Raw genomic sequence first — 27,956 nt, 5'->3', positions numbered from 1 at the left:
AGCTGATCTTGTATGAAATATGTTACCTGAGATTATGGTTTCTTCCATGGTGTGGTTACTCCTATAAACATTAAATGGTATTTGGAATTTACAGGGAACAGTTTGAATCTGTGGCCCAACTGAACAACTCTTTGAAGGAATATGGGTTTACTGAAGACGAAGAAATAATAATGGAATCAACATGTTTGATGGATAGATACCAGACATTACTGAAACAACTAAGTGAAATCGAGGAGGAGGAGAGGTTACCACCCACAGAGGACCAGAGCTTTAATGATCTTGCACATCATGTAATTCATTGGATAAAAGAGATTAAAGAGTCCCTTATGGTTTTGAATTCATCCGAAGGCAAAATGCCACTTGAGGAGAGAATCAAAAAAATCAAGGTATAACTATGGAAACTAAATTTCAGAAGTCCAAGTGAACTGTAGTTTTGAAAAGATTTAGAGGAAAACTGTAAAGATATGCTTCTTAATGGAAAATCAGATCACTGTGGAATGGTTGAAGAAATTCAAATCACTGAGCTTACAAAAAAGAAGGGTTGTGATGGATCTAAAATTATTTTGATGCACATGAAAGAGAGAAAGCATGTCCTGTCTTAGAGCAGTGCCTATTGTCCATCTTCACTGAGTGCAGAAGAATTGAAATAAAGACAATGGATCAGAGCTGCTAGTGGGAGGGAGTTTGCTAGGATGTCAAAAGAACATATGTCAGTATAGCAGAAGCATCAGCAATGTCGAGGCAGGGGAGTTCTTCAGAGTGGATGTGTATGGTTCATAAAAGGTTATTAGATAGTGGGAGGGGAAAGCAAAGAAGTCTCAAGCTCCCTTGGGCTCCATTTTTATCTAAGGGGAGATTCAGTAAATATTTTTAAAAATTAAAGTTTAATTATAGTAAATTTAAAAATTCAATCACTAGATAAAAATACAGGGGACAGAGGCACTTGTGCTTAAAAGGAACTCTAGGAGAACTGAAATCACATTCACGGAAGCATTCTTAGAGGAAGAAATGGCCAAAAATCGTGAGCTCTTAAGGTTGGTGAGACTTAGTAAATAATCAGAATCATTTGGGATTATATCCAGATGTTTTCCCAGAGAAAGTGAGAACGAGAATTAATTACGTCATGATAGAGAAACAAGAGTTGGCATGAGGGACACTGTATTTTCCTATGGGAAGTCATAAGTCTATGCTTAGGTTATAAAAATGTCTTGTCAGATTGTTATCGTAACTCTCCATCCATAAATAATAGAGTGGATAGAAAGAGGTTTTGCCAGGGTTTTGGGGGCATAAAGAAAGTATTGAAAATCTAGAGAAGAGCAGGAATGCAGTCAGCTCAAACTGACAAATATTTATGGAGAACTAACTCTATATAATGTGAAGAGAGATATCTTTGTCTTTCGGGTACATATAAAAATGAAAAGATTATGTTGAAATATACACTACAGATAGAATATATAAAGCTTACAAATAAAGAGATACCATGTAGTATCTCTAAGTAATGCAAATGACATTATAAAATCTCTTTTATTTAATTCAGGAAATCATTTTGCTGAAGCCCGAAGGGGATGCCAAAATAGAGACCATCATGAAGCAGGCTGAGAGCAGCGAGGCCCCGCTGGTTCAGAAGACCCTCACTGACATCAGCAACCAGTGGGACAACACACTCCATTTAGCTAGCACCTACCTAAGGTAAAGGGCATGCCTGCACCACTTGCATCATATCCCACTGCCCAGTGAAGCCATAACAAGTATGTTTTGTCTGCCTTCTGGGTTTGGATATAATATCTGCTGGAGAGAAAGTCAGTAATGTCAGGGACATCCACAGTGTCAGAGACAGAAACCAAAACCAGACAACCTCATTATCTGCATGGTGTCACTGTAGAATAATTAATGCTCTTAAATATTTATTTTAAGAAATTCTTCAATATATGAACATTGATAAATGTTGGCTGAATCCAATGGATGTGATTCTAGTGAAAATTTTTAATTCATATCATGTCTACAATGGTACATTTAATATTTAGAAATGTGAATTTTATGTTTGTCTGAAGAGCCCATCAGATCTTAATTTTAAGCTATAGAAAGCGTAAACTAGTTAGTTGGTTAATATACGAAATGTTTATTTTACTTTATGAAGAAGTAAAGTACGGGAAAATATAATTAATAGAAACTGTTGGGACTTGTTTGAAATCTAAATTATTTAATATTCTCTGGTCAAATTATGTAACAGAAAACAATTATATTTTAGTAATGCTCAGATAATTTCTGTCTTGGTTTCTGAGCTAAACAGTGTTATTTAGAATGTTCTAATATCAAAAGAGTCTCTGGGAACAATGTATATTAGTGTTATTTTAATGTTTATTAGGATGTATGTTATGTAATATGCAAAATGCTAGTCCATTTTGCTAAATATCATTTCATTTATAAAATATTTTTTGAAATTTAGCCATCAAGAAAAGCTTCTATTAGAAGGAGAGAAATATTTACAAAGTAAGGAGGATCTGAGATTAATGCTCATAGAACTAAAGAAGAAACAGGAAGCAGGCTTTGCTCTACAACATGGTCTGCAGGAGAAGAAAGCTCAGTTAAAGATTTATAAGAAATTCCTCAAGAAAGCCCAAGATTTGACATCCTTGCTAAAGGAGTTAAAATCTCAAGGAAACTACCTCTTGGAGTGCACTAAAAATCCCAGCTTCAGTGAAGAGCCTTGGCTGGAAATAAAGCATCTACACGAAAGTCTTCTTCAACAACTGCAGGTGAGGTGGTCAAAATAATGCTTTAAGTGATTGTTCTAATTATACATAAGTATGCAAGACATATGTGGAACTTTCTGTCGTTGTTCATTTTGTTTTATTTTTTTGAGACAGGGTCTCTCTCTTTGCCCAGGCTGGAGTACAGTGGCATGATCTCAGCTCACTGCAGCGTCAACCTTTGCGGGCTCAGGTGATTCTCCTGCTTCAGCCTCCCGAGTAGTTGGTACTACAGGCACGTGCCACTACACCTGGCTCATTTTTGTATTTTTTTAGAGATGGGGTTTTGCCATGTTGCCCAGGCTGGTCTTGAACTCCTGGGCTCAAGTGATCCTCCCGCCTTGGCCTCCCAAAGTGCTGGGACTGCAGACTTGAGCCACACCTGGCCTGTTGTTGTTCTTTTGGTAAACTAAGAGCTTTCTAATTTGATTGATCTTGTTTGTTTATTTATTTATTTATTTTATTTTTAGAGACAATGTCTTGCTCTGTCACCCAAGCTAGAGTGCAGTGTTGCAATCATAGTTCACTGCTGCAATCATAGTTCACTGCAGCCTCGAACTCCTAGGCTCAAGTGATCCTCCCACCTCAGCCTACCTAGTAGCTAGGACTACAGGCATGCGCCACTATACCCAGCTAATTTTTTTATTTTTGTAGAAATGGGGTCTCGCTTTGTTGCCCAACCTGGTCTAGACCTCCTGGCCTTATATAATCCTCCTGCCTCAGCCTCTGGAATAGCTCAGATTACCTGTGCGAGCCACTGCGCCCAGCTCCTAATTTATCATTTTTCGATGAAAATCCTAACTCTCAAGGATGGAGGAATAAATCCAGCTCATTTTGCTATTGTATTATTTGATGATGATGTTATATTCTCTCATCAGAATTCCCCTCTTTAGGGGTAGAATGGGTTAAGATTTTTCAGGCATCTCTATGAAGGTAACAGTGTCAATATTATCCATCCATCCATCATCTATTGTTAGTAGTTTATGTCAGTTATCTTATATCCACCTTCTTATCAGTGCCTCTCCCTCAGATCTTCCTGCCTGATCTTCAGTAAAATAATTACAAGGCAGGCTGGGCACGGTGGCTCACACCTGTAATCCCAGCACTTTGGGAGGCCAAGGTGGGTGGATCACAAAGTCAGAAGATTGAGATCATCCTGGTCAACATGGTGAAACCACGTCTCTACTAAAAATACAAAAATTAGCCAGGCATGGTGGCACGCGCCTGTAGTCCCACCTACTGGGGAGGCTGAGGCAGGAGAGTCACTTGAACCCAGGAGGCAGAGGTTGCAGTGAGCCGAAATTGCACCACTGCACTCCAGCCTGGCAACAGAGCGAGACTCCATCTCAAAAAAAATAATAATTACAAGGTAAAATGTCAGCTTGTCATGAGAGAGTATATTCTTTTAATAGAACTGTTATAATTCTTTGTACACTGAAAGCCAGATTCCATGTAAAGATTGCCTGGGTAAGAAATCCTGCTTGTACAGATAGCAGAAGTTGGGCAGGGGTTAAATTGTTCTTCTGTAAATTGTTTAATTTAGTAGTTGCTGCTTTTTGATCAGCTGCGGTCATTGTATTTTCCTATCCCAGGGAGAGAAACTAAAGGTGGTTTTACTTTTGAGTTAGGATTACGTTTTCCTAACACACGGATTTGGAGTTTGATTCTTAAGACATGAAACTGAGGTTAGTTTGATCTCATATGGTCTCATTTCCAAGTGTGGAAATTGGTAGTTGGTTTTATTGCAAAGGATAATTAAGGAAGCTGCTTTATCATGAATGTTTGGGATTTAATGATATAATTTGTAGCTATTTCATTTTATAAACATCTTGACAAATAAATTATCTTCATAAAGGAAATGAAGGCAAAGAAGCATGGAAAAAACATTGTTTTCAATAAGAGTCATTTTTTGGGGGGGAGATGGAGACTTTGCAGTGAAATATCTCAAACTCTAAAATCTTAAGAACTCTAATTTATAGCCATATTCCTGTTTCAAGGTGAAACTGGTAAACAAGTATTTATTAGTCATTTAATTATTTTGTGAGTGAAAACAATCAGAGAGAAATAATTTGTAAATTGTCTGTGGCTTTATTTTTAGGATTCTGTGCAAAACTTGGAAGGTCACGTTCGAGAACATGATTCATACCAGGTTTGCGTCACAGACCTGAATACCACATTGGACAATTTCTCCAAGGAATTTGTCAGTTTTTCTGATAAGCCTGTGGATCAAATAGCGGTTGAGGAAAAATTGCAGAAACTGCAGGTACTAAACAGTGTCCAGACATGATAGACATTTAAAAAAAAAAATCAATGTTAATTACAGTGTGATTAATCAGTGTCCTCTGTCAGAAATTCCACTGGTATTCAGATGACTCTTAGGTAATTAAAGCTCTGACCAGTCATAATAAATGAGATTGTCCTTCTTTAGTGAACAAATCCATTTATAATTTGAATTGACCCTCACTTGGTGGGCCCTCGGGGACAGTTTTACCCACTAGACTGTAGGACCTTGAAAGGCCTGTATGTTACTCCTTTATGTAACTTTAAAATCTATCCTAGTACTTGGCTGTTAGTTGGATGAATGAATGATTGAGTGAATGCTTCCAGTGTAGCCCATTAGGATAATGACTGATAAACCGTACATCATTCACCTAGATTTATTCTAGTTCAAAGTAGCTGCTGCAGTACATCAAATTCCTTTTGAGTCTGGAGTTTTAAAATTAGTCATATTTGTTTATGCATTTACTAAATATTGATTTTCTGATATATTGAAGGTAGTACACTAGATGAATTTCTCATCAACACAAAGTTTTGCTCTGAATTTTAAATATTAGCATTAGATTCATGTGGGTACACTCTAAATGATTCTTCTATTCTTTTTAATACTTCGCACATAATAGGCACCTATTATTCAGTGTTTTGATTGTATGACAAAGACGTATCTTGAACAAAACATATATATTCAACGAATATCTATTGATTGCCTCCTGTGTTGTAAGAACTGTGCTGTGAAAATTTTCTAAATTACTTGTTGCAAACATTTTAGTATCTTAAAATACATATTTGAGAATTTGATCCAAGATGCAACATTGGTTTAAATTTTGCTAAAGTTTCTTCTATGTGATATGAGTTGTTAAGTTTTTAAATATTTCCACTGGTGAAGCAAGAGTACTCTGTGATTTACAAAAGTCAATTAACTTTTGTGGCAATTGCATGGAGATATAACAATCTTTTCTCCACTCATAGGAACTAGAGAATAGACTCAGTTTACAAGATGGCACATTAAAGAAGATTTTAGCTTTAGCAAAATCCGTCAAGCAAAATACATCTTCAGTGGGGCAGAAGATTATTAAAGATGATATAAAATCACTTAAGTGTAAACAAAAAGATTTGGAAAACAGACTTGAATCTGCTAAGCAGGAGATGGAATGTTGTCTCAACAGCATTCTCAAATCAAAACGCTCAACAGAAAAGAAAGAAAAGTTTACTCTGCCAGGCAGAGAGAAGCAGGCCACTTCTGATGTGCAGGAGTCTACTCAGGAATCAGCTGCAGTGGAAAAGTTGGAGGAAGACTGGGAAATAAACAAGGTAAGTGCTTGTGATTGCACTTTCAAGACAGTGAGTCTGAGAATGAAGAGGTATTTGGCTCTGAAAAGAGGGTCGTGAATCAAGCATTCTGATTTCATAATTAAATCCTCAATGTCCTGGCTATTTATGAAGCCTACTTGTAAAAAGAGCTCTTAGAAAATTGTCCAGGATTTCAGTGGTGAAATATTGCTGTTCAGTCTGTTAAAATGTCAGTCATCAATTTAGATTTATTATTCTCTCTGATAGGTAATCAGATACCGTTTCTTGGGTCAAGAGCACAAAGGCAAATTAGAAAAGGCGGAAGAAAAGAAAATGTTCTTTACCTATTTTCTCAGGAAAAAAATCCAAGATCCCAATTTTTGGGGGGTTGATTTCATAATAAAATCAGAGACTGTTGGAAAGGATAGTTTCTTATCTTTTTCTTCTTGTGTTAACCTTCTGTTGTTAGATCATTTAGTGTGAGGATAGTAACATTTAGGCTCCTAGTTTTCCCTGGGGAGAAGAAAGAAGAATATTTTCTTGTTTTCACTGTAAACAATCACATGAGTACATTTCTTGTGGCTCTTAAAGTGCTTTTTCGTAGGTTGCAGATTGAAATGGAAATCGCACAAAGAGAGATCCAGTAAACTATATTTGAGAGGATCTCCCTGGCACGCAGCTTCTCACAGTCAGGGTCCAGTGGAACAATAGTGGAGGTTAGAACATTCAGGTATGAGTTCCCATCAGGTTTTTAGGGAGTAAGTAATCAACAGGAATAATGAGAACACGCACTTTTGTTGTCTCCCTAGAACAGAAATGCATGGAAGATTAAAGGAACCAGGCAGGATTTTCTAAAAATATGTAAAACAATGTGAAATGCCTATGGAGCACCTCTCTGTGAGGAAAGTTTTTTAAACAAATCCCACAGTGTTGGATATTGCTAAGGAAATGTGTCAGGCTGGGCATGGTGGCTCACATCTGTAATCCTAGCACTTTGAGAGGCCTTGGAGGATCCCTTGAGACCAGGGTGGGCAACATAGCAAGAACCCTGTCTCTACCAAAAAATAATAATATTAATAACTGGGCATGACAGTGCACGTATGTTATCCAGCTCCTTGGGAGGCTGAGTTGGGGGAATCATTTGAGCCTAGGAATTTGAGGTTACAGTGAGCTGTGATTGCACTACTGTACTCCACCCTCGGCGACAGAGTGAGACCCTATTTCTAATTTTGTTGTTGTTGTTGTTGTTGTTGTTGTTGTTGTTGAGACGGAGTTTCACTCTTGTTGCCCTGGCTGGAGTGCAATGGCACAATCTTGGCTCACCGCAACCTCTGCCTCCCAGGTTCAAGCGATTCTCCTGCCTCAGCCTCCCAAGTAGCTGGGATTACAGGCATGTGCCACCACACCTGGCTAATTTTGTATTTTTAGTAGAAGATGGGGTTTCTCTAATTTTTTAAAAAAGGTAATATGTCTTAGACGATTAAGGGATCAGTGAGTGAGGCTCTTGATGTTGTATGTGTAAAAGAAACTTTTAAAACAGTATTTAAATAGCAATAGATAATCAAGACTTAGTGGCTCACACCAGTAATCTCAGCACTTTGTGGGGCTGAAGTGGGAATATCACTTGAGCCCAGGAGTTTGAGATCAGGCTGGGCAACATAGGGAGATTTCATCTCTACAAAAAATTTAAAAATTAGCTGGGCATGGTGGCTTGCGCCTGTGTTCCCAACTATTTGGGAGGCTGAGGTGGGAGGATCACATGAGCCCCAAAGGTTGAGGTTGCAGTGAGCAATGATTGTGTCACTGTACTTCAGCCTGGGCAATAGAGCAACACCCTGGTCTCTAAATAAATAAGTGATAAAGTTAAAAAGGAAAAATACCTCAGTGCTTTCTATGAGATAGATTGTACAAGAGGGCACAGTCCTAACACATGAGCTTGCTAAAGGGAGTTACTTGCCTAACAACTTTTAAACTAACTTCCCAGATCCAGTTTGACTATGAGCCCCCAAAACTCAATAGAGTATGTTGAGAACTATATAAAGATCATAATCTAAAAATAAGAATTGTTTTTGGCCGGGTGCAGTGGCTTACAGCCGTAATCTCAGCACTTGGGGAGGCTGAGGTGGATAGATGATTGCTTGAGCCCAGGAGTTCGAGACCAGCCTGGGCAACATGGTGAAACCCAGTCTCTACAAAAAAAAAAAAATAAAAATACAAAAATTAGCCAGAGGTGGTGGCACATAACTATAGTCCCAGCTACTTGGGAGATTGAGGTGGGAGAATTGCTTGAGCCCAGGAGGTCGAGACTGCAGTGAGCTGAGACTGTGGCACTGCACTCAGGCCTGGGTGACAGAGCAAGACCCTGTCTCAAGAAAAAAGAAAAAAAAAAGGTTTAAAAAATTTATTAAGCTTTTACTTAATCTTGAATGATAAGAGTTATTGATAGTTTATGATACAAATTTAAGGGTTATTGATAGTTTATGATACTTCATTTAAATGTTTTTTTCAGGGCAAATGGAGCAATCGAAGTCCTCAAATAATTTTCATAAGTCTGGATACAGATAACTAGTTTTTATTCTCTAGCAGCATTTTGTTTCTTTATTCTTTTGTAACATGGCTGTATCTGTGTGGCTTATTTTCTTTGAGCAATGGCTGTATTTACTTGTATGTAATATTAGAGTATGTAATATTATATAACGTTAGTCTATTAAGGTCAAGAGCAGTTTTAAGGTTGAACAGCAACTAGCAAAAGAAATCAGATTTATGCTTAGACGAATAAAGTACATGTATAATGTGACAAATGACATAACTGTGTTAATGACTTAAGCTGGATTCTCAATATAATGAATACATAGGACACATAAAGGCACAGTTTACTGAATTATAAATTTGATTAATATAAAATCATTGTGATAGTGAAAATAAGCACTTTCGTCATTAAAAACACTACTTGAGACTTATTTTGTGCTAGTCATTCTGCTAGAATGTGAGGATATAGTTGTCACAGCTTAAAATCTAACACTAATTAAATAGCTAATTAATACTCACTTCACATGCCTTTTTGGAATCCAGAGAGGCTTTTATCAGATTATTTTAAATAGACCCCAGAAGAATTTTTAGCAAGTTTTTATTTCTTTTACTTTTTCTTTAATAAATGTCATTAATCTCAGAATTTTGTTGAAAATGTGATGGCAATTTCCAAAAATTGCCATCATAGCATGTATATATTTGAATCCATTGCCAAGAATTTCATTTCAGATGAAATGCAGGTGATTTTGTAGATATGGACCTTTGGTTGACCTTTTCTTTAATATTGGAAATGTTCAGGCAGACCTAGAAACAAAAGAAGTTACAAAATTCAGTATGACGGGTATTTGTGCTTATGATTCAGTACCATACTGCATATTTTTATAGATGCGTATTTCTGAATTTTTACATTATGAGTAGGCAGAAGTACCTTCCATCTCCTCCTTTCTATATAGGTTAAGTGAAGCAACAGATTAGGATATGGTAAAAAGTGAAGACTGTCTAATCTCTTAGGATTTTATGTGCCCATAAAGAGAAATGATAAAGAGGAAAAACGGAAACTCGTGCATTTCTAATTTATTATTTTTTTCTAAAAAATCATAATGCAACATTACAGCTTATCTGGTATCGAATGATCTTTCTTGCCCCATCCTTCTGAAATAGCAGCCTGCATGACATAATTGCTTTTTAAAAACTGAAAACCTTTGGTCTGTAATTACTTCTTTGATTTCCTTATCATTGACATAATTGTTAGCATTTCTGAATTGGTTTTGTTCTTTTCAGAAGTTTCTGAGCATTTCTAATTTGATGTTTAAGAAGGCATTTGTAGATAAATCTTGGAAGGTACAGGCAAAATGTGCAAAGCTCTAGCTGTGGGTGAGTGACCCGGAACAAAGCCTGGAGTCAGAACTTGAATGGGAAGAAAACTACTTACTGGAGAGTTTTCAATCCTGGGGTGAATTATGTCTATTTCTGGTGTTGTTTATCCTGTTAACTCAGTAGAAAAAAAAAAGTTATAACAGAGCACATAGTTGGGCCATGTGTCAACTACAGTGTCCTACTTGCCCTTTCTGGCCAGTATGCAAATCTTGCGTCTTACTGTAGAGGTATTTTCACAATCCAAAATTTATTCCTTAATGGGATAACCAACTTACATAGTACATTTTTTTTTTTTTTTGGCCATCTATAAACAATGCATTTGAGAACATGCTCCAAAGTTGTAAAATCTCAGGCTGCAAAAGACCTTAGAAATTGTCTAACCGGCCGGGCGCCGTGGCTCACGCTTGTAATCCCAGCACTTTGGGAGGCTGAGGCGGGCGGATCACGAGGTCAGGAGATCGAGACCACGGTGAAACCCCGTCTCTACTAAAAATACAAAAAATTAGCCGGGCGTGGTGGCGGGCGCCTGTAGTCCCAGCTACTCGGAGAGGCTGAGGCAGGAGAATGACGTGAACCCGGGAGGCGGAGCTTGCAGTGAGCCGAGATTGCGCCACTGCACTCCAGTCTGGGCGACAGAGCAAGACTCCGTCTCCAAAAAAAAAAAAAAAAAAAGAAATTGTCTAACCTAACCCTTGTATTTCAGGTGAGGGAATTGAAGTCCAGCAGAGCTGGGACTAGAACCTAGGCATCTTTTATTTATTTTTTATGAATTTTAGAGACAGGGTCTGGCTCTGTCACTCAGGCTGGAGTGTAGTGATAGTGCAGTCATAGCTCACTGCAGCCTTGAGTTCCTAGCCCTAAGCCATCCTCCTGCCTTAGCCTCGTGAGTAGCTAGGACTCCCGGCATGTACCACAATGCCCAGCTAATTTTTTTTTTTTTTTTTTTTTTTTTGTAGAGACCCAGCCTCACCATGTTGCCCAGGGTAGTCTTGAAGGCATCCTATCTGTACTCAGTCTGATGCTCAGAACTTCTTCATTTTACAAAATGTGGTATATGGGTGCAAAATTCAGATCCAAAAAAGTGTGAGGAATGTAGGGTTAAACACATTCAAATAGGTTTTCTTTACTGTGTGACCTTTTAAAGCCTTTAAGAGGCGAATGTGCTGACTGACCTGAAGGGACTCTTTATTGAGTTCTCATGGATACCTTATCATATAATCCTAGCATTTGTTTCAAACTTTTTCCTCTTTTTCTTTTTTACTTTTAAAAAAAATCAACTCCACTATTCCACTATTCTAAGAATGTTTTTTTTTGTTGTTGTTTTTTTTTTTTTTTTTGAGACGGAGTCTCGCTCTGTCGCCCAGGCTGGAGTGCAGTGGCGCAATCTCGGCTCACTGCAAGCTCTGCCTCCCGGGTTCATGCCATTCTCCTGCCTCAGCCTCTCCGAGTAGCTGGGACTACAGGCGCCCGCCACCATGCCCGGCTAATTTTTTTTTTTTGTATTTTTAGTAGAGACGGGGTTTCACTGTGGTCTCTATCTCCTGACCTCATGATCCGCCCGCCTCGGCCTCTCAAAGTGCTGGGATTACAAGCGTGAGCCACCGCGCCCGGCCCTAAGAATGTTTTGAACTTTCTCCACTCTTTCAGCTGAGCCAAACCTGTTCTATCGTTCTTTTTGTTTGTTTGTTTGGAGAAAGGGTCTCACTCTGTCACCCAGGCTGGAGTGCAGTGGCGTGATCATGGCTCACTGCAACCTCTGCCTCCTGGACTCAAGCGATGCTCCCACCTCTGCCTCCTGAGTCGCTGGGATCACAGATGTGCACCACTACACCAGCTAATTTTTGTATTTTTGGTAGAGACGGGGTTTCGCCATGTTGCCCAGGCAGGTCTCAAACTCCTGGGCTAAGGCAATCCTTCCTCCCACCTTGGCCTCCTAAAGTGCTGGGATTACAGGCATGAGCCACCACCCCTGTCCACCCTGTTTCTATCATTCTTGACAGATGTTTGGTCAACAACTGCTACATTGACAGGCCCTCAGTTTCTTTCCATTTTACTCTATAACCCACACATTTAAAAAAATTTTTTTTAATTTTTTTCCCAATCACCTACAGGCCAAAGACAAATATACTATTAATATTGGAAATGGAAGACTAAAAAAAATTCTTATTCTGGTTTACGTTCTCTGGTTTGAATTCATCTGTACATCTACTCAGTTTAAATTCATTGAATAGGCAGTGAGGATCCCCACATAGACATGGTCTCTGTTCTCATAGAGCTTCTAGTCTAGATGGGGGGATACACATTAATCAACTAATTATACCAATGAGAATCTAATTACAGGAACCAAAGGAAGGAACCTAGTTCCATGATAATCTTTAACCAAGGAATCTGACCTACACTGTAGTGTCAGAGAGAGCTCCCAGGAAGCAGCATTGGAACAGAGACTGGAAGTGTCAGTTGGAGTTAACAGAGCTCAGGGCTGGGTGTGGGGAGCATTTTTGACAGAAATACTGTCTCCTCTTTTGGTGGGAGAGAGCGTGAGGAATTTCAGAAGCTGACTAGGGGCACAGTGGCTGCAACATAGGAGGCAGATGGCAGAGGAGAGTGACAGAGATGAGGCCTGAGAGGTAGGTGTGGCTGGCTGTGCCTTACGGGTCACATTAACATTTTAGATGTTATACTAAGAGAAACTGGCAGCCTCTGAGACTGTGTTGATCTGGCTTTTGGTTTTGTCTCTAATGGTGATGATGTACGCTTATGCAAAGAGTTGTTTTTCACTGCTTTATATTGTAAAGCTTTAGAGAAAAAAGAAATACATCCTTTAGAGCTGGTATGACACTCTGCCCCATTGTTGCCAGGTTACAAGTATTGGATTTAGGTTTCTGCCTGTTACAAAGTTACCATAGCCATGGGCCATAGCCCCTGAATGGGAAAAGGGATAATGAAGGTTACTGACTTGCCTCTTGTGACTGTGCTAACATGTTGGCCAAGCTGGAGACCATGCTCAGTCATTTAGAGCTCAGTATTTTCAATGCTGAAGTGAAATGTTTACTTTGTGAGTCAGGGGATGTAAAGATGAAAATGTCATGGTCCTGCCCTTAGGGGGAGTTGATGATATTCTGACCTCCTATCCTTTTCCAAACAGACCCAAATGAAAGGAAAGATACGTGTTTGAAAAAAAGCAACATTTAAAAAAAAGAGTAAACATTGTTGGCTATGTAACCCAACCATGCGTTGATAGAATGGTCATTTTCCACTTTAAATTTATTATTAACTTTGAACATTTTATTTATGCTCAGAAGCTCAATATGTACGCTTTAGTACACTCTTTAAAATTATACCTTGTCTTGAGTTTATGCTAACTACAATTTCTGTTTTAAGTAGAGAAATTTTAGGAGCATGGGAGAAGGGAAAGAATGAGATATCCAGGGGCTTAGAATTTATAAGGGCTCAATGAGAGGCTGTTCATTGATAGATACTCCAGAATAGACACGGGCTCTTGAAAAGCTTGTACCTTTGGGGAAAAGTAGACCAGGAAAATCTCAAGCCAGAGAAGGACTACGAAGCTTCTTTTTCCAGTTACACATGTAAATAAGAGGTCTTGCATGAAAAACCTAAATCAACCCTATGTCTTAAGCAGGTTTTGAGTCTAAATTTATACTAATTGCACTGTGGAGCAGGTCTAGCCAAGAAATTAACATGACAATCAGTCTCTAATCTGTCTGTCTGTCTATCTACCTACTTACCTGCCAGTCAGGCCAAAGAGATTCCCACAAGTAAGTTAAAAAAAGAAAAGTCTGATAACAAATAATTAGTAAGAATGAATGAATAAATAGCACAAAGGAACACTCTACCACGAGGAGGAGTACTCATCACATCAAATGAGAGAATACCCTAAGAAAGTGAGATAATGCAGCAATCTGAAAGATATTTTACCATAACATGTTTAAAATGATGAGTGATTAAAAAAAGAAGAAATTGAAATCATAAGGAAAGAATACAGTACTTTGAGAACAAAAGGACAGATTTGAAAAAGAATCATAAGGGACTTCAACAAACAACAAAAAAAGTCATTAAATGCAGATTGCTTTGGCCAAATTAAGCAGCAAATTTGACATAGTCTGAAGAGACTTAGTTAGAATATATGACTGAGAAAATTATCACAGAATCCAACATCTATAAAGAGATGTATCCCCTACTGTAGAAGTGAGGTTTAAGATATATATATATGGCAGAAAATAGGAGTTTTAAGAGAGCCAGAGGCTATACTGCAGTGATTGAACACATTTCTGATAAGAGCTTTAGGAGGAGAGAATAGAGAGATTGGAGAAAGGCAAAACTTAGAATTTTCCAAAATTGAGGAAAAATATGAATCTTGTTTCAAGAACAGAGAGCCTTGAACAGACTAAATAAAAATAAATTCTTATCTAAATGCATTGTAGTTAAAATAGTAAAACACCAGAGCCAAAAAAGAAGAATCTTAAAGGCAACTAGAGAAAAAAGATCACCTCTAATAAAACAAGTATGTCAATAATAAATTTCTCAGCATGGAAAGTCAAAAGGCAGTGCAAATAAGATCTTCAAGGAACTGTCAACCTAAGAGAAAATAGCTGTCAACCTAGCTGAATTATCATTCTAGAATGAGGCAAAATACATTTTGAGACAAAGACTGAAAGTTTATGTATCTCCAACTTCAAACAAAAATATATTCAAGAAAAGCTTAAATGTGAAGAGAAAAAATTTAAATCTTTATAAGAGAATATAAAGGAACATTTTTGTGATCTTGGGGCATAGAAGACTTTGTTAAACAGGCCCTAAAACCACAAGCCTAAACAGGAAAAGAGACAGATTTTGACTAAATTAAAACAGTATGCTTTTGTTCAACAAAAGACATCATACACAAAGTTTAAAGACAATCTACTGAAAGATAATGACAATGCATATAACTATTAGAAGATTAATATCTGGAATACAAAAAATAGCCCAAAATCACTAACAACACAATAAAAAATGGACAATGGATATGCAAAAGCAATTCGCAGAAGGCAGAACTCGTATGTCCAATGAACATATGAAGAGTAGCTCAGGCCAGGCGCTCTGGCTCATGCCTGTAATCCCAGCACTTTGGGAGGCTGAGGCAGGAGGATTGCTTGAGCCCAAGAGTTCAAGACCAGCCTGAGCAGCATGGAAGACCGATCTCTAGAAAAAAATTTTTTAAATTAGCTGGGTGTAGTGGCCTGTGGTCCCAACAACTTGGGAGGCCGAAACAGGAGGATCACTTGAACCCACGAGATTGAGGCTGCAGTGAGCCATGTTCATACCACTGCACTCCAGCGTGGGTGACAGAGCAAGACCCTGTCTTAAAAAAAAAAAAGAAAGAAAATATGAACTCTATCACTATGCTGGTAGGAATATAAACAGTAATTCAGTGTGGAGAATAAATCAATAACTATCTATTAAGAATCAAAGGGAGCACACTACTACCAGTAATTTTAACTCTACATAGATATCTTAAGGAACTTCACACATGCACAAGAAGAATCATACAAGGGTATATATCACAGCACTATCTATTATATGAAAAGTTGGAAACAATATTATCCACAGTAGTCTTAACAGATGAAAAATTCATTTTCATTCATTCAGTATAATGAACTAGATTTATAATCTGTTAACATGGATAAACCTCCAAACATACTTCTGAGTGGAAAAAACAAGTTATGACATGATGCATCTATGATTCTATTTCAGTAAGAATTAAAAACCCATAAAGCAATGTTAGATGAATACTAACATATGTAGTGAAAGTATAAAAGTGTGTGTATAGACTTTAGAACAGTGGTTGGTTCTTGAGAGGAAGAGATGAAAAGGGATAGAGATTGGGCTTTAAATTATTTTTTTAATACAGAAAATTACATCACTTTAAGTCTGTGTGGTCAGTAATGTGTGTCTGTTATTGATATAGTTTGGCTGTGTCCCCACCCAAATCTCATTCTGAATTGTAACTCCCACAATTCCCACATGTCATGGGAGGAACCCGGTGGGAGGTGATTGAATTATGGGGGCGGGTCTTTCCTGCCCTGTTCTCATGATAGTGAATGAATCTCATGATGGTTTTAAAAAATGGGAGTTTGCCTGCACAACCTCTCTCTTTTTGCCTGCTGCCATCCACCTAAGATGTGACTTATTCCTCCTTGCCTTCCACCATGATGGTGAGGCCTCCCCAGCCATGTGGAACTGTAAATCCATTAAACCTCTTTCTTTTTTAAATTGCCCAGTCTTGGGTATGTCTTTATCAGCACTGTGAAACAAACTAATACCATAAATTGGTACCAGTAAAGTGGGGCATTGCTGAAAAGATACCTGAAAATGGGGAAGTGACTTAGGAACTAGGTAACAGGTAGAGATTGGAACAGTTTGGAGGGCTCAGAAGAAGACAGGAAAATGTGGGAAAGTTTGGAACTTCCTAAAGACTTGTTGAATGGCTTTGACCAAAAGCCTAATAGTGAAATGTATAATAAGGTCCGGGCTGAGGTAGTCTCAGATGGAGATGAGGAACTTGTTGGGAACTGGAGCAAAGGTGACTCTTGTTATGTTTCAGCAAAGGGATTGGTGGCATTTTGCCCCTGCCCTAGAGATTTGTGGAACTTTGAACTTGAGAGAGATGATTTAGGGTATCTGGTGGAAGAAATTTCTAAGCAACAAAGCATTCAAGAGGTGATTTGGGTGCTGTTAAAGGCATTCGATTTTATAAAGGAAGCAGAGCATAAAAGTTAGGAAATGTTGCAGTCTGACAATATGATAGAAAAGAAAAACTCATTTTCTGAGGAGAAATTCAAACAGGCTGAAGAAACATGCGTAAGTAATGAGCTGAATGTTAATCCCCAAGACAGTGGGGGAAATGTCTCCAGGGCATGTCAGAGGTCTTCATGGCAGCCCCTCTCATCACGGGTCCAGAGGCCTATGTAAAAAAAAATGATTTTGTGGTCTGGGCCCAGAGTCCATTTGCTGTGTACAGTCTAGCGACCAGGTGCCCTGTGTCTCAGCTGCTCCAGCCTTGACCAGAAGGAGCCAAGGAACAGCTTGGGCTGTGGCTTCAGAGTGCACAAGGCTTGCACGTGGTGTTGAGCCTGTGGGTACACAGAAGTCAAGAATTGAGGTTTGCGAACCTCTGCCTAGATTTCTGAATATGTGTGGAAACACCTGGATGCCAAGACAGAAGTTTGCTACAGGGGTGGGGCCCTCACAGAGAACCTCTGCTAGGGCAGTGTGGAAGGGAAATTTGGGATCGGAGCCCCCACACAGAGTGCCTACTGGGGCACCACCTAGTGGAGTGGTCTCACTGTCACCTAGCCTGGAGTGCAGTGGCACAATCATGACTCACTGTAGCCTCAGCCTCCTGGGTTCAAGTGATCCTCCCACCTCAGCCTCCTGAGTAGCTGGGACTACAGACACATGCCACCACACCGAGCAAATGCCACTGTCTTCCAGACCCCAGAATGGTAGATCCACCGACAGCTTGCACTATTTGCCTGGAAAATCTGCAGACATTCAATGCCAGCCTGTGAAAACAGCTGGGAGGGAGGCTGTACCCTGCAAAGCCACAGGTGCAGAGCTGCCCAAGACCATGGGAACCCACCCCTTGCATCAGCATGACCTAGATATGAGACCTAGAGTCAAAGGAGATCATTTTGGAGCTTTAAAATTTGACTGCCCCACTTAATTTCAGACTTGGATGAGCCCTGTAACTCCTTTGTTTTGGCCAATTTATCCCATTTGGAACAGCTGTATTTATCCAATACCTGTACCCCCATTGTATCTAAGAAGTAACTAGCTTGCTTTTGATTTTACAGGCTCATAGGCAAAGGGACTTGCTTTGTCTCAGATGACACTTTCGACTGTGGACTTTTGGGTTAATATTGAAATGGGTTAAGATTTTGGGGGACTGTTGGGAAGGCATGATTGGTTTTGAAATGTGAGGACATGAGATTTGCAGGGGCCAGGGGCAAAATGATGTGGTTTGGCTGTGTCCCCACCCAAATCTCATCTTGAATTCCCATGTATTGTGGGAGGAACCTGGTGGGAAGTGATTGAATTATGGGGGTGGATCTTTCCTGCACTGTTCTCGTGATAGTGAATGAGTCTCATGAGATCTGATTGTTTTAAAAAACGAGAGTTTGCCCACACAACCTCTCTCTATTTGCCTGCCGCCATTCATGTAAGATATGACTTACTTCTTGCCTTCCACCATGATTGTGAGGCTTCCCCACCCACATGGAACTGTAAGTCCAATGAAACCTCTTTCTTTTTTAAATTGCCCAGTCTCAGGTATGTCTTTACCAACAGCGTGCAAATGGACTGATACAGTTATATTTTATTCAAGTTCATATGAAATATTTTATATTTTAAAATAAAACGTTTAAAATGAATGTGCAGAATAAAAATAAAATGGAGGAAAGGGTGGCGAGCAAAGGACACCTGGTGATGAAAGAATCTTCCATTCCAGGAGCCTGTCAGGACCTGGAGTCTGTGTTCTAACCTCCCTGCCGCAAGCAAAGGACCTTTTACATTTGAAATGTTAGTTCAAGGGATTCTGTTGGCTTTTCGGCCAAGTTAGAAACATGGCTTTGGGGGTTGGTAAACAAACTTTTGGGGGTAATTTCAGGTTTTCAAGAATCCTTTTTCTGACTATTAAAGGCAGTTGTTAGAAATACCGCTTTTCTGTTGTGTAACCATAGTTGTTAGGTACATCAGATAAGAGAGACTAAGGGTTCCGCAATCTTAGTAGATGATGAATAACAGATAAAGTGTTCATCAGGTCCAGTATCTAGGCCTTCAGTGCAGGTTCTCTTGGGCCTGGGGTGTATTTCGGGGGGTGGGGGTCCTCTAGGAAATAGTAACCATCAGATAGAAAGGAGACAGCTGTCTAGCTCATAGGACTGGCTCATAGGCAGAAAGCACCTGCTGGCCAGTGAAACCTGAGGTGTGGCGCCTCTCTTCTCACACCCTTTCTGGATCTTTGCCCTGTGAGATGCTGCTGCCCTAGGTGTAGATTTTCACCACAGTGTGCCTGAATACGTTGTTGGAACCTGAGAAAATTTACAAAATTATTTCAGTAATTTGCAGCCTTTTAGAAGAAGTGACGTGCTAAATGCCCATTAAGTACTTCAAAACCAGTAACCCTGGACAATTGAATTCTCTTTCCAGTTAAAACTAGTGAAGCTCTAGACAGTATTTGTTTTATTTAAATGAACTTTTAATTTTAGAATAGTTTTACAGTTACAGAGAAGTTGCAGAGATAATACAAAAAGTTCCTTTACACCCCTGCACCCTGTTTCCCCTATTGTTAATGTCTTACATTACTATCTAGACAGTATTTTTAAGACATCAATTTCTACCTTGTTTGGGGATGTGGACATGTTTTATTCACAAATTTGATACCTCAAAGATTCTATGGACGTGAAAGTATATAGCACAATTAAATGATTTTTCATATATAAAGTAACCTGAAAATAAAAACGAGTGCCTTAGCAAAATAATGGACATCTTTTAAAATTACTGCCATGGTGCTTCATACATTTCAAGGCTCCACAAATATTTATTGAAAGAGCAAGTGAATGCAGATGCATTATCTCTGTGTGTCCTATAGAGAACCTCAAGTTCTTAAAGCTTTCAGAAAAGGTCAAATCACCTCGTATATAACTTGTTCTGCCTTACCTAGGTTTGAATTCTTACAACTGATTGGCTTAAGACATAATTTATCCTTTCTTTTTATTTGAAATCAAAATGATTTTGAGCAGGGTCTGTCACCCAGCCTGGAGTGCAGTGGTGCAATCGTGGCTCACTGTAGCCTCAGTGATCCTCCCACCTCAGCCTCCTGAGTAGCTGGGACTACAGATGCATGCCACCACACTGAGCTAATTTTTGTGTTTTTTGTACAGATGGGGTTTCACTGTGTTACCCATGGTGAACTCGTTGAACTCCTGGGATCAAACAATCCGCCTACCTTGGCCTCCCAAAGTGCTGGAATTACAGGCATGAGCCACTGCGCCTGGCCAATTTATCCTTAATGATACAGGATTTTTCTCAGCCCCTTCACCAGACTCATAAAAGGGGTGCCCTGTCTACTTGGTCCACTGTGCTCAACCCCTTGCGGGAGGGAGCACGTGAGCAAGTGAGCATAGGATCTGGCCAGCTGCTCTGGGTGCCGAGACAGGAGCAAGCTATGTGTGGGGCCTGCGGCCAGATTAGGCATGTCACCTTGAGGGGAACGCAGTGGCACCTGGGTGAGGGTGCCCGTGATCCTGAAGCCCTAGAAAGGGGTATTACAGTGCTCCTTTAGTTCTGCTGTCTGCAGATGGTGGTATGTTAGTAGCTCAGTTGGCCCCTTGCCTCGTCGTGTGGGGCAGCTGCCCTCTACCAGCAAAGGCAAAAGGCCGGTGTAACAGCCTTTCTGGGTACCCATGCTTGGTGGGTCCCGAGCTGTCGTCCAGCATCCAAGAAGAATGAGGTCACGTGGATGATTGAAAGATGGTGAAGGCAAAGAATTTTATTGAGTGATGAAAATGGCTCTCAGTGGAGAGGGAAGCTGGAGGGGGGATGGGAAGGGCAGGTTGTCTTCCCTGAAGTCAGGCTGTCTCTCCCCTGAAGTCAGGCCGTCTCCACCTCTACCGACTGAGTCTGGTGTCTTTATAGGCACAGGATAGGGAGTGTGTGCTGATTGGTTTGTAATTATGCAAAAAAGATTAAAGCAAAGACACTACTCAAAGGAGAGCGTAACAGTGTAGAAAACCAATTAGGAAAGGGTAGGTATATGTAAAATAGGGGAAGGGTGAGGATCAATCAGAGGAAAGTGTGCCAAACAGGAGGACAAGTTCTCAGTCCGGTCCTAGGAATTAACTTGTAGCTTGGCTTTCAGGCTTTAAACTGTCTTTGGCATGGAGGTGGGGTTTCACCGGGGACTTGCCCCATCTGTCTAGGCATTTGGCTGCCTCCTGTCACTATAATTAATATCACAAATCCTTGGTGTTACCTCCATCTAGCCACTTATTTTAAACTACCAGTAGGTAACAATAAATGCCTATTATTTGCCCTGCCCACTGTATCCTGGTGAACACTAAAGCATATACTTTTGGGTTTTTTAAAAATACCTTTTTTCTGTCTTTAAGACTATAGATTTTGCTTCAATGTACAATTGAGCAATGCTATATCCTATACTACTTTGTCAAAAAAGGTTTCATCTTGGGGTAATACCAACATAGGCATTATTATATGGAAAAATCATCTTCCTCAGTGCCCAAATATACTTTTTAAGTCTGTAATCCAAGTAAACAGAAGAAACTGGAATGTTTTCATCGAGAAAAATAAAAAGTATTTATTTGGAAAGTAGACTATTCAGCAATTAATCTTTTTATATATTTCAGGATTCAGCTGTGGAAATGGTTATGTCAAAACAACTTTCTCTTAATGCTCAAGAAAGCATGAAAAACACTGAAGATGAGCAGAAAGTCAATGAGCTGCAAAATCAACCTTTAGAATTAGATACTATGTTAAGAAATGAACAATTAGAAGAGATAGAGGTATGGAAACATAAAAACGCTGACAACATGATTGCATCATTTATCCAGTGCAATACAATATATTTTAATTGCCAAAAACTTGCTTGTACAGAGTGAAAAGTCTTATTTAACCTTTGCCTGATGATCAATTTGGTAACTGTATAATTATGTACTAAGTAACTTGCATAAATCTTTCCATTTAGAAAGTAGAGTCTAATGAACATTAGTCTTCTTTCTATTTCACAAAGTTCCTAAAAACTTAGTGACATTTGGAGATTTTGACTTGCCATCATTCCTTTTCTTACAAGTATATATTCTTCTGATTCTGACAAATGTATTTTTCCTAACAATCAGTGCTATGAGGTTCCTCCTCCTTTGTTTTTACATCTGTGTTTACATAGTTATGTTTATGTATTTATGTGCTTCCAGCTATGTAAAGTAATCTAAAAATCCAATACATGGCCGTATTTTAAAAAGTGAAACTGCAGCCAGACATGGTGGCTCATGTCTGTTATCCCAGCGCTTTGGGAGGCTGAGGCAGGAGGATTGCCTGAGTCCAGGAGTTGGAGACCAGCCTGGGCAACATTGTGAGACCCTATCTCTACCAAAAAAATACAAAAATTATTTAGGCAAGATGGTGTGTGCCTGTAGTTTCAGCTACTCAGGAGGCTGAGACAGGAGGATCGCTTGAACCCAGGAGTTCAAGGTTGCAGTGAGGCAAGATTGTGGCACTGCATTCCAGCCTAGATGATGGAGCGAGATCCTGTCTCTAAAAAAAAAAAACAAAAGCAAACTATAAACGATCCATGCAATTTTAGCTAAGTTTCCACAACAGTAAACACGCATCTAAAATAGGAAAGATGGGTGATGTATGTAAATAATAAAATTAAGATGAATTTTCCTTCAGGTATTGCAGAACCCTTTAAGATAATAGAGTGATCTAATTGACATCAAATGCTGGACCAAGGGTGAATTTTAGACTGGATTTTAACATGATTCTTGGGAAGAAAACCCTTTTAAATATTAGGGGTATGGTGGCTCATGCCTGTTATCCCAGTCCTTTGGGAGACCAAGGTAGGAAGATTGTTTGAGGCCAGGAGTTCAAGACCAGCCTGGGCAATATCGCAAGACTCTCCGCTCTACAAAAATAAAAATAAAAAAATTATCTGGGTGTGGTAACATGCACCTGTAGTCCTAGCTACTTGGGAGGCTGAGATGGGAGACCTGAGCGCAGGAATTTTAGGTTATTTTAGTGAGTTATGACTGCACCCTGCACTCCACGCTGGGTGACAAAATAATAATAATAATAATTTTTAAAGGTTACAACTTTGGTTACCCTGTGTGCAAATGAGTTACCCTCTTCCTGAGATAGAGTGTGTTATCTCAAAGAGGAAAGAAGATGAATGAATTAATGCATAAATAAGTGAGTGTTTATTGACTGATATGTGTGACTATTTTTAGAAATTATATACCCACTTGGAAGCAAAGAAAGCAGCCATTAAGCCACTGGAACAAATGGAATGTCTTAACAAAACAGAAACTGGGGCCTTGGTTCTCCACAATATAGGATATTCGGCACAGCATTTGGACAATTTGCTTCAGGCCCTTATTACTTTGAAGAAAAACAAAGAAAGCCAATATTGTCTCCTCAGAGATTTTCAGGAATACCTTGCTGCAGTTGAATCCTCAATGAAAGCCTTGTTGACAGACAAGGAAAGTCTAAAAGTGTAAGTGTAATAATTTAGGACTTGCATTCTTTTTATTCAAGCACAACCATCTGCCACCTTGGACAGGCCCAGGGTTTTAAGAGTTTATATTGTGAAAGGAAATTATGATTTTAAAACCACAGTATGGAAAGTTATTTCATATGGATGCTGTCTTTGTTTGGGCTGCTGTAACAAAATACTGCAGACTAAGAGGCTAATAAAAAACAGAAAATTATTTCTTACTGCCTTGGAGGGTGGGAAGTCCAAGATCCAGGCAGCAGAAGATTCAGCGTCTGATGAGGGCCTGCTCTCCAGTTCACAGATGGCACATCTTAGCTGGTTCCTCACATGGTAGCAGAAGTGCAGCTCTCTGGAGTCTCTTTTATAAGGGCTCTACTCCTATTCAAGGGGCTCCACCCTCGTGATCTAATCACTCCTCAAAGTTCCTAACTCTTAGTGCTATTACAATGGTTATTAGGTTTCCAAATATGAATTTTAAGGGACACACATTCAGACCATAGCATTTAAGGAAACTGTTGGTTTCATGCAAAAAATAATTTATATAATTGAATATGTTTTACAAAGTAATTTATGAAATAATTCGCACTATAAATATCTACAAAATAGGTTTATGTTCTATGGAATGCAGTATTATTTTTGTCAAGAATTCTAAACTATGTGGGCAGGGGAGAGAAACATATGTAATTGTTTAGTATCAGCATAATTAGTTAAATAGTTTGGTATATATTGAATATATATGTATCGGAATGGCTTAAAATATATGCACTTCTTTTGGCTTTGAAAATGATGGCAAATGGTATTAAATTTAGTCTTCATATGTAAGTATTTTCTCATTATTAAAAAAGTTTATTTTAGGCCAGACATGGTTGCTCACACCTGTAATCCCAGCACTTTGGGAGGCTGAGGCAGGTGGATCACTTAAAGTCAGGAATTCGAGACCAGCTTGGCCAACATGGTGAAACTCTGTTTCTCTAAAAATACAAAAAAAATTAGCCAGGCATCATGGTATACGTCCATAATTCTAGCAACTTGAGAGGCTGAGGCAGGAGAATCGCTTGAACCTGGGAGGTGGAGGTTGCAGTGAGCTGAGATCACACCACTGCATTCCAGCCTGGGTGACAGAGCGAGACTCTGCCTCAAAAAAAAAAAGGTTTGTTTTATACTTATATCTAAATGGGGTTTACTTTCAGTAATAGCCCTTGAGGAAACAATTTTAGATTAGCTTGATGATTGCAGCTTTTTAGTCAGTATCTTTCCCTTTGTTGGAAAGATGACAAGGGGGTTGGATATTATGGCAATATCTCTCATTCCTAGACTAACCTTTATACAAGTACTTTGCAAAATATTTTTATGTACGTTCTTCCCTTCACTCTTCATTTTTTCCCTGTGGTTATTCATTTTTAGGATACTCATTTTCTTTTTTTTTTTTCACTCAAAGTAAAAGCCAAGATACTCATTTTATAGGAGAGTTTCCTATAACAATTGAAAGCCACAGTAAACAAGATTCTGATTTTTATTTTAAGGATAGATTATTTTTACAGCCTAATTTTTTCTGTGAATTTAGAGCAGAATTAATTTCTAATGATATTTATACACATTTTAATGTAGAATAAGCATTAAATATTAACAAGCTCTATTTTTATTCTTTTTCTAGAGGACCACTGGACAGTGTAACATATCTGGACAAAATTAAAAAATTCATAGCATCCATAGAAAAAGAGAAAGATTCTTTAGGCAACTTGAAAATCAAATGGGAGAATTTATCAAACCGTGTGACCGACATGGATAAGAAATTGTTGGAAAGCCAGATTAAGCATCTTGAACATGGTTGGGAACAAGTGGAACAACAGATTCAAAAGAAGTATTCTCAGCAGGTAGTGGAATATGATGAATTTACAACCCTCATGAATAAAGTACAGGACACTGAGATTTCTCTGCAACAACAGCAGCAACATCTACAGTTAAGGCTGAAGTCTCCAGAAGAACAGGCAGGGAACCAAAGCATGATCGCCTTGACCACTGACCTCCAGGCTACCAAGCATGGATTTTCTGTTTTAAGGGGGCAAGCTGAGCTTCAGATGAAGAGGATTTGGGGAGAAAAAGAAAAGAAGAATTTGGAGGACGGAATAAATAACTTGAAGAAACAATGGGAAACATTGGAGCCATTATACTTAGAAGCAGAAAATCAGATTAAGAAGTGTAACATAAGGAACAAGATGAAAGAAACTATCTTATGGGCCAAGAATTTGTTGAGTGAACTTACTCCCTCCATTCCCTTTCTCCCAGATGACATTCTTTCACAGATCAGAAAGTGCAAAGTGACACATGATGGCATTCTAGCTAGGCAGCAGTCTGTGGAATCGTTGGCTGAAGAGGTCAAAGATAAGGTTCCTAGCCTTACAACCTATGAGGGCAGTGATTTAAATAATACCCTAGAGGACTTACGGAATCAATACCAAATGCTGGTTTTAAAATCAACTCAAAGATCACAGCAATTAGAATTTAAGTTGGAAGAAAGAAGCAATTTTTTTGCGATAATAAGGAAGTTTCAACTTATGGTTCAAGAAAGTGAAACACTGATAATTCCCAGGGTAGAGACAGCTGCCACGGAAGCTGAACTAAAACATCACCATGTTACTTTGGAGGCATGTCAAAAGGAATTGCAAGAAATTGACAGTGGAATCTCAACACATCTTCAGGAACTAACAAACATCTATGAGGACCTGAATGTGTTTGAAAGATTATTTCTGGATGCTCAGTTGAAAAATCTTAAGATTAGGACCAACAGAATACAAAGATTCATTCAGAATAAATGTAATGAAGTGGAACACAAGATAAAGTTTTGCAGACAATTCCATGAAAAAACATCAGCGCTTCAGGAGGAGGTTGACAGTATACAGCGCAATGAACTATTACTTAATCAAGAATTAAATAAAGGTGTTAAAGAGGAGATCTATAATTTTAAAGACAGACTCATTGCTATTAAATGTTGCATCTTACAGGTATTGAAACTTAAAAAAGTGTTTGACTATATTGGACTAAACTGGGATTTTTCACAACTTGACCAATTACAAACCCAAGTATTTGAAAAAGAAAAGGAACTTGAAGAAAAAATTAAGCAGTTGGACACATTTGAGGAAGAACATGGCAAATATCAGGCATTACTAAGTAAAATGAGAGCTATTGATTTGCAGATTAAGAAAATGACTGAAGTAGTACTAAAAGCTCCTGATAGCTCTCCGGAAAGCAGACTGCTCAATGCCCAAATTTTAAATCAGAGAATTGAGAAAGCCAAGTGTTTATGTGATGAGACAATAAAGAAATTAAATGAAAATAAGGCCTTTGATGACTCATTCAAAGAGAAAGAAATACTACAAATAAAGCTGAATGCAGAAGAAAATGATAAGTTATACAAAGTTCTCCAAAACATGGTATTAGAACTCTCACCAAAAGAATTGGATGAAAAGAATTTTCAGGACAAACTAGAAACTTCCTTACATGTTTTAAATCAGATAAAATCTCAATTACAGCAGCCTTTACTTATAAATTTGGAAATTAAACATATTCAAAATGAAAAGGACAATTGTGAAGCATTTCAGGAGCAAGTTTGGGCAGAAATGTGTAGTATTAAAGCTGTGACTGCTATTGAGAAGCAAAGAGAAGAAAACTCTTCTGAAGCGAGTGATGTGAAGACAAAACTACGTGAGTTTGAAGATCTTCAAATGCAGCTTAACACAAGCATTGATTTGCGCACAGTAAGTTTTAAAAATTGGGCAGTTAGTGGCCGGGTGCAGGGGCTCATGCCTGTAATCCCAGCATTTTGGGAGGCCAAGGCTGGCAGATCACTTGAGGCCAGGTAGAGACCAGCCTGGCTAACATGGCAAAACTGCATCTCTACTAAAAATACAGAAAAAAAAAAAATTAGCTGGGTATGGTGGCACATGGTTGTAATCCCAGCTCCTTGGGAGGCTGAGGTACAAGAACCAACTTGAACCAGGGCGGGGGAGCTTGTAGTGAGTCGAGATCCCAGCACTGCGCTCCAGCCTGGGTGACCAAGCGAGACTCTGTCTCAAAAAAATAGTAAGACAAAATCGGGCAGTTAGTGCATCTATTTTTATTTTGTGATTTTCTGTTTTGCTAATGTCTGTAATTCTAAAGAAGCTATAGGTTCTACATGGAAATTCTCTACAGAAAGATAGCCATTTTCAAAAATTACAGTGAACTGGTTTGTAATGCTGACTCATACTGCATCTAAATGCAGTGCCTTCTAGTTTAGAAAAGGACAAATCTGACTCTTTTATTTCTGTTTTCCTCGTAGTCTCTGTTGAGCTCAGAACATTTTTTAAAATTTGTTTTCTGTTTTGTTTTTAGAGGTAGTAAGATATAATGGAAGAATAACTAACATTTATGTAGAACTTACAGTTTTGGAGGCACTGTGCTAAAAATTT

At 38.9% G+C, this 27,956-nt stretch overlaps 1 protein-coding gene across 4 annotated transcripts in view; it reads left to right on the top strand.

Moving 5' to 3' along the window:
* The window catches only part of SYNE2 (spectrin repeat containing nuclear envelope protein 2), a 379,741-nt gene that overhangs the window by 177,088 nt on the left and 174,697 nt on the right, over window positions 1-27,956 (top strand). For all 4 annotated transcript variants that reach the window (XM_055289134.2, XM_055289133.2, XM_055289132.2 and 1 more), the window contains exons 41-48: window positions 95-386; window positions 1,538-1,689; window positions 2,447-2,756; window positions 4,849-5,013; window positions 5,997-6,338; window positions 21,647-21,802; window positions 23,243-23,508; window positions 25,163-27,263. In XM_055289134.2, coding sequence (XP_055145109.1) covers window positions 95-386; window positions 1,538-1,689; window positions 2,447-2,756; window positions 4,849-5,013; window positions 5,997-6,338; window positions 21,647-21,802; window positions 23,243-23,508; window positions 25,163-27,263 — 3,784 coding nt within the window. The remainder of the gene's footprint in view (window positions 1-94; window positions 387-1,537; window positions 1,690-2,446; window positions 2,757-4,848; window positions 5,014-5,996; window positions 6,339-21,646; window positions 21,803-23,242; window positions 23,509-25,162; window positions 27,264-27,956) is intronic.

The sequence above is a fragment of the Symphalangus syndactylus genome, chromosome 8, assembly GCF_028878055.3.
Source record: "Symphalangus syndactylus isolate Jambi chromosome 8, NHGRI_mSymSyn1-v2.1_pri, whole genome shotgun sequence".
Classification (NCBI taxonomy): domain Eukaryota; kingdom Metazoa; phylum Chordata; class Mammalia; order Primates; family Hylobatidae; genus Symphalangus; species Symphalangus syndactylus.
This window is presented reverse-complemented; position numbering and strand designations above follow the sequence as displayed.